This window comes from Gobio gobio, assembly GCF_949357685.1.
Source record: "Gobio gobio genome assembly, chromosome: 15".
In the NCBI taxonomy this organism is placed as follows: Eukaryota; Metazoa; Chordata; class Actinopteri; order Cypriniformes; family Gobionidae; genus Gobio; species Gobio gobio.
Window position 1 is genome coordinate 9,245,042 of NC_137108.1, and position 11,172 is coordinate 9,256,213.

The window sequence follows — 11,172 nt, forward strand, 5'->3', positions numbered from 1 at the left end:
AATGTAAATAGTGTATGGGTTCAAATTATTTTCTTATCTTCACTTTTATTTTTAAAGTTCTCTCTCTAAGGTAATTATTGTTAACTGAACAACTGATTAACTGAAAGTCAACTTGTTGAAATTTGCAAAAACAGATGCATCACATTGCACTCCCACATCTACACACCTTTTGTTTCTGCTCTGACCACAAATTAACCAAAACGTGCATTGAAAAACAGTTATTTCCTCATTGCTCTTACACTTGACGTTGTTGGATGTCTGAGGCAACACATTGACTTTTAACTGAGAGAACGGTCGGCAAGATGGATGTTTGCAGATATTTGATTGTGTATCACTTCTTGGCGTTCACCTTTTTCGAAGTGGCAGGTAATGATTATTTGTCTGTCAGAGAGTTTGACTAAGTTCATAAAACAAAATCATCAGTTTGTTTTTGTTGAATCTGTAACTGTTTTTAAAATCTCTATTCCAGCTTGTTCTGAGGTGTCCATTATCGGAGGCAAAGATGTCAAAAAACGTCAGCCGTGGATGGTGTCAATTCAGATGGACCAGAACCATGTGTGTGGGGGAATCCTCATTCAAGACCAATGGGTTTTAACTGCAGCGCATTGCGAACAGTAAGGCAACCACTTTGAACTAGAAAAAAATCAGCTTGCAAAATCTATGTGAAGCATAATATAAAATATACTATAATTGTCCAAATTAAAGATACAATTATTATTTAATTATTTTTTAAATATATATTTATTGCTTTAAACTTGTAATTTATTTATTGATCTATTTGGTCAAAAAAAAAATGTTAGGTGCAATGTACTTATTGTGTTCCTGTTGTATTTCAAAACAATTTTGCTGCTATTGAGGTGGGATACAGGTAAGATTAGGGATAGGTTTCGTGATATGGTTAGGTTTAAGGGTGGGTTAATAAGTAAGGGAAGGGTCAACAGTGTAATTACCGATGTAATTACAGAAATGATGTATGCAAGTGTAACCTTTGGCTAGGGGTATTACAAATTAAAAGAGCCAAACTCAGTTGATATTAGTAAGGGCAGTGATCACACACACACACCGTCGTCCGGGTTTCTGCCGCCCTGGTCAGCTTCCAGTCTGATCCTGAGTCACTGTTCTTTGTCCCCCAAACTATCTGAGCTATTGGAGAGAGACGGAGAGAGAGTTTGTGAATGAGACGTTAATGCGCACTTCTCTCTCACTTTTCTTCGAGATGGCAGAGACTGCAATGTTTACAAATGTTGTTGCCTCAGAGTCTTTTGAAATAGATGCTGAATTGGAACAACTAGAAATTCAAATTCATGAGTTATTGAAGAGGCAGTCGATTCTCTTAGAAAAGAAAAAACTACTTGAGTCTGGACGAGAAAATGTAGCAGGGTTTAGCACACCTGTGCGAGGCCCAAATGACGGCGAGCTCAATCGGCGTACTCAGTGGAATGCTGTGCCACCTCAGCGAGCTGGAGCTAGGAAGAGGACGGCTCAGATTTCTTTTACACCTGCTCCTTCGGCTGAAGGTTCGTGGATGTTTAAACGGCGCCGGAAAACTCGGAGGAAATCTCCGTCACCTTCAAAACCGGTTCCCCCCACTTGCAATCGCTCTGTGAGTAGATGTTTGAGTTTAACACCACGTTCAAACTCGTCTTCGTCGATCAATGACTCTACTACTGTGTCCAGAGATATTGTTGTTATTGGAGACTCGTTAATAAAACATTTGAAGATTGCCCTGTCACATGGTAAACCTCACATGCACTGTTTTCCCGGAGCTCGAGTTGCTGATGTCACAAAGCAAGTGCCCTCGGTGTTGTCGAAACATAAGAGTATCAGTACTGTGGTTCTTCACGTCGGGGTGAATGATATTCGTCAACGACATTCAGAAATTCTCAAAAGAGATTTTGTTTCCCTGGTTGAGTCTGTTCGGGCTTTCGCCTGTAATGCGAGGATTATTGTTTCAGGTCCTTTACCAATGCTTAGGATGAGCAGTGAAATTTTCAGTTGGCTCTCAGCATTAAATGACTGGTTATTTACTAATGATTTATTGATGGCAGAGGATGCTGGTGAATGTTCAGTTTTAGTTCTATTAGATTTGACAGCAGCTTTTGATACAGTGGATCATTCCATTTTAATTAAAACATTATTGAGATGGTGTTCATCGGTGAACGTTGATTTTGTGATGAACTGGGATTTATTTTGGGAGAGACCACGATTTTACTGTGTAGATGGTCTCCATCTTAATAAAGCTGGTGTTTGCCTCTTATCTGATAATATTAGAATGAAGATGATAAATGAATGACTTCTAGATCAATCTTTGGGTTTATGTACCGACAAATCTTCTGTAGTGAGTCTCACGTCTAGAAAAGATGACATACTAGCCGATTTCATCCCTTGTATTGTGAGCTATAACAGGCAAGTAGTTAGAAAAAATATTTCAGTTAATCTAAATAACCTTATACAGGTTAAAACTTCCGCTACTTGTATTTCGCCAGCAATCACTGCTAAGATGTCTTTGTTAAATGTGAGGTCACTGTCTAATAAGACTTTCATTTTGAATAATTTTATTACATCTCTTGATTTAGATTTTTTGTTTTTGACAGAAACTTGGTTAAATAATGAAGAGCATACCCAATTTAATGAGTTGTGTCCTAAAAATTATAAGTACTTTAGTAAGCCGAGGCCAAGTGGTCGTGGTGGGGGCATTGCTGCTATTTTTAAAGATTGTTTTATGTGTTCTGAGCAAACTGTTTCAGTTTTTTCTGCTTTTGAAGTTTTGCAGTTTAAGATATTGGGGAAAGATCCTATTCTCTGTTGTGTGATTTATCGTCCACCTAATTCTAATGCTAGTTTTAAAAATGAATTTGCTGAAATGCTTTCTGATTTAGTTTTATATTATGACAAGATGATTATTGTTGGAGATTTTAATATTCATGTTGATAGGGTAAATGATTATGCAGTTGATGAATTTTTAAAAATCACTCAATATTTCAATTTAGAACAACATGTGTCAGGCTCTACGCATAGCCATGGCCATACATTAGATTTAGTTTTTACTTTTGGATTAGCACCAAATAATTTTTTAATAGAAGAGAGTGCGATATCTGATCATAAAAACATTATATTTGATATTCAATTGGCTGTAGAACGAAACAACATTAAGACAAGCGGTACTTATTTATCTCGTGTTATAAACCCAGAAGTTGCTGATAGATTCTCAGCAAGTTTTTATGCTTCAACAGTTGACTGGGCTTATGATGCAACTACAGTTGATCAGCTGAATGATTTTAACAGTCTTTGTTCCTCAATATTAGACTCAGTGGCCCCAGTTAAAATAAAAACCAAGTCTCTAGCAAATCAAGTACCATGGATAAATGATGATATTCGTATATTAAAGAGAAAGTGCAGGAAAGCTGAACGAATTTGGAAATCAACTAGACTTCATGTTAATTTTGAGCACTGGAAGGTTTCACTCTTGCTTTTTAATAAGACGGTTAAAGTTGCGAGATCTGATTATTTTTCTAAATTGATAGATAATAACCGTCACAATTCCAAGTTTTTATTTAATGTAATAAATGAACTGACTAACCCGCGGCCTAGCATTACCTTAAGTCCTATAGACTGTAGGTCTTTTATGAAATTTTTTGTGGAGAAGGTCGCAAATATAAGGGCTTCAATTTCGCCGCCTTTGGTTCAAAATGAGGATAATTTATCTCGTAGAATGGTATTGTTGGATTCCTTTTCACCTGTATCCGAGCAAGATATTTCTGAGATTGTGAAACATTTGAAACCTTCGAGTTGTCTTAATGATGTGGTTCCTGCTAGACTGTTCAAGGAAGTGATTGGAACTATAAGTCCCATTGTACTGTCTATAGTGAATAGCTCTCTTGTCTCTGGATGTGTTCCTGAGGATCTAAAGATGGCGACAGTACAACCGCTCCTGAAGAAGCCTTCCTTAGATCCTGCAGTTGTAAATAATTATAGACCCATCTCAAAACTACCTTTTATTTCAAAAGTATTAGAAAAGGCAGTAGCCAATCAATTATTGAAGGTTGTAAATGAAAATAATATTTTTGAGAAATTCCAGTCAGGTTTTAGAGCAGGTCACAGTGCCGAAACTGCACTTTTACGAGTTACTAATGATTTATTGATGGCAGAGGATGCTGGTGAATGTTCAGTTTTAGTTCTATTAGATTTGACAGCAGCTTTTGATACAGTGGATCATTCCATTTTAATTAAAACATTAAAAACATGGGTCGGGGTTTCGGGGAGGGCATTGGATTGGTTTGTATCTTATTTGTCAAACAGGACATTTGTAGTGTCAGTAGGAGAGGAAGTTTCCCAACGCTCTGAACTTATATGTGGAGTTCCGCAGGGTTCACTTTTAGGACCAATCTTGTTCTCAATTTACATGCTGCCATTAGGTGCAGTAATCAGGAAACATAATATAAATTTTCATTGTTATGCAGATGACCTACAGTTATACTTTTCATTGAGTTCTAAGGATCTAAATAGTCTGGATGTCCTCCAAGCTTGCTTAACTGACATAAGAAATTGGATGGCCTTACATTATCTGCAGTTAAATACAGATAAAACTGAAGTTGTGATAATTGGTCAGAGCTTAAGGAAAAATCAGATTGAGCTTGCTCTAAATGGGGTTTTTCCAAATATTAAGCAGGTAGTTAGAAATTTGGGTGTTTATTTTGATTCTAATCTAAATTTTGAATTTCATGTTAAGAAGCTGATTCAGTCCTGTTTTTATCAGTTAAGAAACATTTCCAAGGTGAGGCAGTTTTTACATTTTAATGATACAGAGAAGGTTATTCATGCTTTTATATCCTCCCGCCTTGATTATTGTAATGTTTTGTTTTCGTCTTTGAACAATCGCACTTTATCTCGTTTACAATTGGTGCAAAATGCTGCAGCCAGATTACTGACACGAACAAAGAGATCTCAACATATTACACCTGTTTTAGCGTCTTTACATTGGTTACCTGTTTATTCAAGGGTTGAGTTTAAGATTTTATTGTTGACATACAAAGCATTAAATGGTCTGGCACCTATATATTTAACTGAGCTCCTGAGACCTTATGAAGCAGGGAGATGTCTGAGGTCGTCTGTTAAGAAGCTGCTGGATGTTCCAAGAACTAGATTTAAAACAAAAGGAGATAGAGCATTTGCCGTGAGAGCTCCAAAATTATGGAATAGTTTGCCAATGGATATTAGAACATCTGAATGTGTGTCTGTTTTTAAATGTCGTCTGAAAACTTATTTGTATAGACGTGCGTTTAGTATTCAATGATGTCCTTGTGTAGTTTGGGTTTGATACCTTATATTATATTTTGTTTCATTATGTATAGCTCTTCATTATGTGTTTAAATGATTGTTTTTATTGTTATTACTGTGTAAAGCACTTTGTGCATTGTAGCGTTAAAAGTGCTATATAAATAAAATTTTACTTACTTACTTACTTACCACCCAGGAAAAAGAATATGAAGGAAAAAGGGTAATATGAAGGACCCTGCCGATTCGTTTTTGGATTGAGACATGCAAAAAATCATCTTTATTCCTGACATTCTAAAATAAATCACTTTAAAACAGATTACAGATTAAATACCCACATTGTTAATAGACACCATAATAAATCCCAAATTAATAGGAGGAGCAAGTCACACTTCAAATCATTTGTGCATGCAATCATTTGGGAAAATTAATTGGGACCATCTATTTTAATGGAAAAAAGCATATATTGCAAATCCACTTGACCAGGACATGTTACCCCAGTTTTTTTATGCTAAGCCCTCAGTTTCTTAACTTAAAGTGCTCACTGTACAGTATCTGCACCTACGCACATTTAAGTCAGTTTTCTATTTCAGAACACCCATTACATCTGTGACAGTTCTCACAGGAACTCTGTCTCTGAGTAAAGGCTCTCAGCGTGTTGGCATCCTCGGTTATGAGAAACCTAAAACATTTAATGCAAGGACTAAAAAAGATGACATCATGCTCATTAAGGTAAGGATGAAATGAATGTGGTTGTTGTTTAGATATGGTGATCGTATGACTTTTTCACAGTATGCATTTGAACATTGCCTTTTATTTTGCAGCTAAACAAAAAAGTGAAAGCAAAACCCAAAAAAATCCCTAAAAAGGAACAAGATGTTCCACCTGGAACAAAATGTGTTGTGAAAGGTTGGGGAACTACTCATTCTAATGACATGAAATCTTCTGATAAACTGCAAATGTTAGAGGTGACAGTTGTGGACAGAGATCTGTGCAACTGCTACTACAAGAGCAATCCTGTGATCACCAAGGACATGCTGTGTGCAGGAAACAAGCAGGAAAAGAGAGGCGACTGTTGGGTATGTCATGTTGTTGTCTTTGATATATGGCTGTTGCAGGCTCTTTGAAATCATCCCTTTACCTGTCTGAAGGAAAAAGAACCTTGTTGTCTTTTTCAGGGTGACTCTGGTGGACCTCTGGAATGTAAGAAAAACATGGTTGGAGTGTTATCAGGGTCTACAGGATGCGGTGATCCCAAGAAACCAACTGTGTACACATTTCTCTCCAACAAACATATCTCCTGGATCAATAGCATACTGAAAAAGCAATTCAACAGCACAGCTTTTTAAGAACCTAAAGATTTCCATATACTGTTGTTTGTTCAGATTACTGTAACTTTAAAAATGTTAAGATTCTGGAATTGGGGTTATATTCACAAAGCAATACCAAACTTTTTTTAATTGTTTTTACAAATAAACAAGTAAAACAGAGCTAAATTACAATCCTGTAAAAGTATCTGATACATTAATACATATTCAATGAAGATTTTTCACTGTGTTTAATTATTGATGGACGCACTCTTGTTATGGTTAAACAAACATCAGAAAATGATCTATTGTCCGGTGAAACTTATGAAATGGAATCATATTCTTTTTTATGTTTTTTTTTTTTTTTTGCCAACCGAAAATAAAAATAAATTGTTTTTGTTTTTTTCAAAACTAGTTAATGACTGCAGATTTGTTTAATTAGTAATGCTTTCTGTCTTGTTTGTCTTCCATTACATTGAACACATTTCACATTAAGACATTAAAGGTCCCATGGCATGGCATTTTTCTATTATTTTATAATGTTTCCTGAGGTGTACTTGTATTGTTAGTATGATTTTTACATCATAAAATGTCATAATTTAGAAATAAAAGGCATTTTTTCTATACTGCTGTTTGCCTTGAGGCTGAATGCCCTGCTTCAAGAGGCGTGTCTGCTGTGAGACTTCAGTAAAAACGCACACTGTTGTGATTGGCTGACATCTTTGCATTTGAAACGAGCGGAGGGGGCGTGGTTTAACGAGGTCTACGACGCACGAGCTGCTGCCAGAGAGACGGATGGACCTGAGTTCACTTCTCATCAGTTCTCTCAGCACGTCTCAGTTCAGTGAACTGTTGTAGTTACTAGAATATACTTCAGGTTATTAGTTTATTTCTAGTCGGAGGGACTGTCACTCATGTCAGAAAGATAGTAACTTTAGTAAATTATGGATCACCGCTGACTCGAGACGCGAACCGTTTAGAACGATTCAGTCCGATTTGGTGAACTGGTTCGGTTCACTAAAAAGAACCGATTCAAAAGAATGATTTGTTCGCGAACCGGACATCACGGAGACGGAGCGATTGCTAACAAAGTTATTTATAGTAACTACTGAGTTATGAGAGCGCTGTCTGTCAGCGCGAGGTTATTGTGTTTGTATCTGAAAGTTCTGAATAAACACGAGTCCCAGTCACGCCGAGTCCGTCTTCATCATTATTCTACCAACATTGTAACACATGCAATGTACCATTACAGCGAGATGAACGAGTTAGTAAGTGTTGATTATAGCATTATTTTTAGATATGTTCCAATCATATGAAAAGCGTCAGTGCATTGAGTACACAGCGCAAACAAAGACACAACAGCAGTAATCGAATGTAATTGTGGGGATAGCTGGCTAGCCTAGACGGATACCCTCACGCTTACCCCCCTTCTGCTTAATCTCGCGCCGCGTTTGGTGCCTCCGCTGTGGGCCAGATGCAGTACTGGGGGTCGGGGATGTTGGAGGCTGACCGGTCAGTGCAGCCCGAGCCTCGGCGTGCGTGAGTTTTATCTCTAAAGAGATGTGAGTCTGCCGATGTTGAGCAGAAACTCACGACTGTATGCACATTGTAGAACAGATAGACGCGACGAGGACGTACAAAAACACTGACTCACAAGATAGAAAACACGAAAACACCGTTCTGTCAGGAGAGAGAGAAGCCGCAGCGTGTGCACGAATAATAAATAATTAGCTACACATAAGAAATCACTGATCACAGATCAGAAGGAACTGAAAAAAGACTTCTGTTTTCATTTGTACACCCAAACACTGAGAAACTGCCAGCATTCACTCGTTCACAAGCCATGATCTCTCGAGCGCTTGCATGGGCGTGCCAGATTCTCTGGGTGGAGGAAAGGGAGGTAACCGTTCCTGTGTGGACGTCAAACCAGGAGACTTCAGGATTGGCTAGTCTGGCCATTTTCATGGTCATTTTCTCCAAGGCAGAGAAAGACAGCCAGAACTCGGTTTTACACCGATCAACATTTCTATCCACTTGGGGACAATATTCAGGCTAGGGGAACTCATATTAATGTTGAAATACCTCATAAAATGAAAATTTCATGCCATGGGACCTTTAAGTCACTTCCTCTAAATAATTTGAAGTCTCAAAAACAAACTGATACCTCCTGGTGAGGATGCAACAAATCTTATTCAGAGTCGAGGAAAGAATTGATGGGGCTGCATCCAAAATCACATACTAATTATAGTATATTATAGTAAATCATTATTTTGAAGTAATTACTTTGCGTGTGCTAAAAAAATGCATTCAGTTTGAATGTGTGTAGTATAAATGAAATTCGGACGTACTTCCTTCGCAATGTTGTCATTATCATGTGACCTACCAGCATCAGTTGTGTCGCTTCTGAAAACTGGAACTGACACATTTCCAGGTACGTCCGAATCCAATGTTAGCTTCACTTCCTGCCTCCTGAGAGACCTTCATCTGTGGGATAAAAAGAAACAAATGACATACAGTGAATGAATGAGATACTTGTAAAGCAATTAATTCTATCCATGAAACATCAGAAATGTCAAATATAAACAGATGCGTTTTGTGCCAAGCCGAAGCTATTGAATTGACCAACTCAAATCACATCTGTAAAATGACTGCTGGAGTCTCTTCTGTCCTCAAAGAGAGGGCATTTCTCGTTTCATCAGTTCATTAGGCAGCGTCAAGTCATGTCAGCTCCCTTTCATCTGAAGCGCAATCAAATTTCTTTCATGAACCGGCAAGAAATTATAATCAAAACTAGGCCTTCTCAGTGAGACCAAGGTTGGTTTGAATTGCCCTGACACTGTTGGGAGTTTGACAATGAATTCAAAATTACTAGTTGCTGTCATGTTGCTTTGGCTGTGTTGATTTGAAACTTTATGCTTGAAGAGGGAAGGTGTTAATTGGGACAATGCTTCATGTTGATATCATTAAAGTGCAGAAACACTTCAGATAGGATGATTCAAATAACATCTCTAAATTGATAGGCTATGACCCGTTCATGCAGACACTCATGTCTCTTCTCCGACCACCCTAGTTGATGCCCAGGGTAATTTTCCATGTGTACTTCTTGCACAAAATATGTCAAATGTCAATCATTTGTACATCCTTATACACAAAAAATATATAAGATCAAACAATTGCTAACGTGCAAGAGTACATTTGTGATTTATATTATCATTTGTCCATGTTCTCTGTTATATGTTGGTAAAACCACACGTGCTTTGCGCACTAGAATGATTGAACACAGGGCCGTGCACAGGGGGGTGGCCCGGTGGCTAGAGCCACTGCCCCTCTGCCCTCATCAGCTGAGGTGCCCCTCTTGCCCCCCTTCCCTCCCTCACCCCAGAGGATTCCCATAAAAACATTCTGTTCCGCTAAAAATCCACTAATTCTGCTAACCTGCTCCGTGTTTTTCCGCTCGCTCTGCGGTTGTGCCCACTCTTTGTGGAGACGGCAGTTTCAGAATGTCGTCCCATTTACAGGTAGATTACAAACTACAATCCACATTACAGACAGTGGTTGATCCGCGGAATTAATAATTTGGTAGTTTGTTTTTGTATTTTTGTCGGTAATGTTTTTCTCCTGGTCTTCTAATACTGCTAACAACTTAACAAATTATCAACGAATTATTAAAATATTCACGTTCTTGGAAAATAATTCATTGTCTAATTAAAAACGGTAATATACTATAAATGTTCAAAATGAGTTGTATCCTAGGGTACAATGGGGCTAAAGGCACACCCTAAGAAAAATGTGCTTTTTAATCATATCATATTTAATAAAAAAAATCTCTTTAGCGTTTGTAATATTTTTTTGGATAAATAAAAGATTTCATCATTGTTCAATAAATAGGTTATTAAAATATGTTATTAATATAAAAGAAACTTAAAATAAAACAGAAACTTTTTTTTTAAAGATTCTGAAAGCATTGAATGCAATCCCATAATAATTTAATAAAGCTTTACAGTAGTAACAAATAATAATCCAATAGGTGAGGAATGTTGATAAATGATAAATAAACTAGAAAACAACAAAGTGGCGCAAAATGACTTCTCTGGAGATGTTCCACCAGAGGAAGTGCTGATTAGCAGGTGACTACAACTTTTATACTCTCCGCCCATAAAATAATTAGGCATGATTGTCTGCTGCCAATCACACCCTCAGAAAACAATAGAAGACCGCGTCGTAACAAATGTAAGAATTTGATATGAAAGATGATGCATACATTTAATAAGGTTAAAGGTCCCCTGGCATGAAATTTTCATTTTATGAGGTATTTCAACATTAATATGAGTTCCCCTAGCCTGTATATTGTCCCCAAGTGGATAGAAATGTTGATTGGTGTAAAACCGAGTTCTGGCTGTCTTTCTCTGCCTTTGAGAAAATGACAGGCCAGACTAGCCAATCCTGAAGTCTCCTGGTTTGACGTCCAAGCAGGAACGGTTACCTCCCTTTCCTCCGCCCAGAGAATCTGGCACGCCCATGCAAGCGCTAGAGAGATCATTGCTTGTGAACGAGTGAATGCTGGCAGTTTCTCAGTGTTCGGATGTCCAAA

The 11,172-nt window shown here is 37.6% G+C and overlaps 1 protein-coding gene across 1 annotated transcript; it reads left to right on the plus strand.

Moving 5' to 3' along the window:
* The first annotated feature begins 237 nt into the window (after nucleotides 1-237).
* On the plus strand, nucleotides 238-7,770 carry LOC307138374 (granzyme K-like). Its single transcript, XM_079836642.1, has 5 exons — nucleotides 238-366; nucleotides 470-614; nucleotides 5,868-6,006; nucleotides 6,099-6,353; nucleotides 6,453-7,770. Exons 1-5 carry the CDS (start codon nucleotides 303-305, stop codon nucleotides 6,621-6,623), a joined length of 774 nt encoding a protein of 257 aa, XP_079692768.1. The 5' UTR covers nucleotides 238-302; the 3' UTR covers nucleotides 6,624-7,770.
* The last annotated feature ends 3,402 nt before the right edge of the window (nucleotides 7,771-11,172 follow it).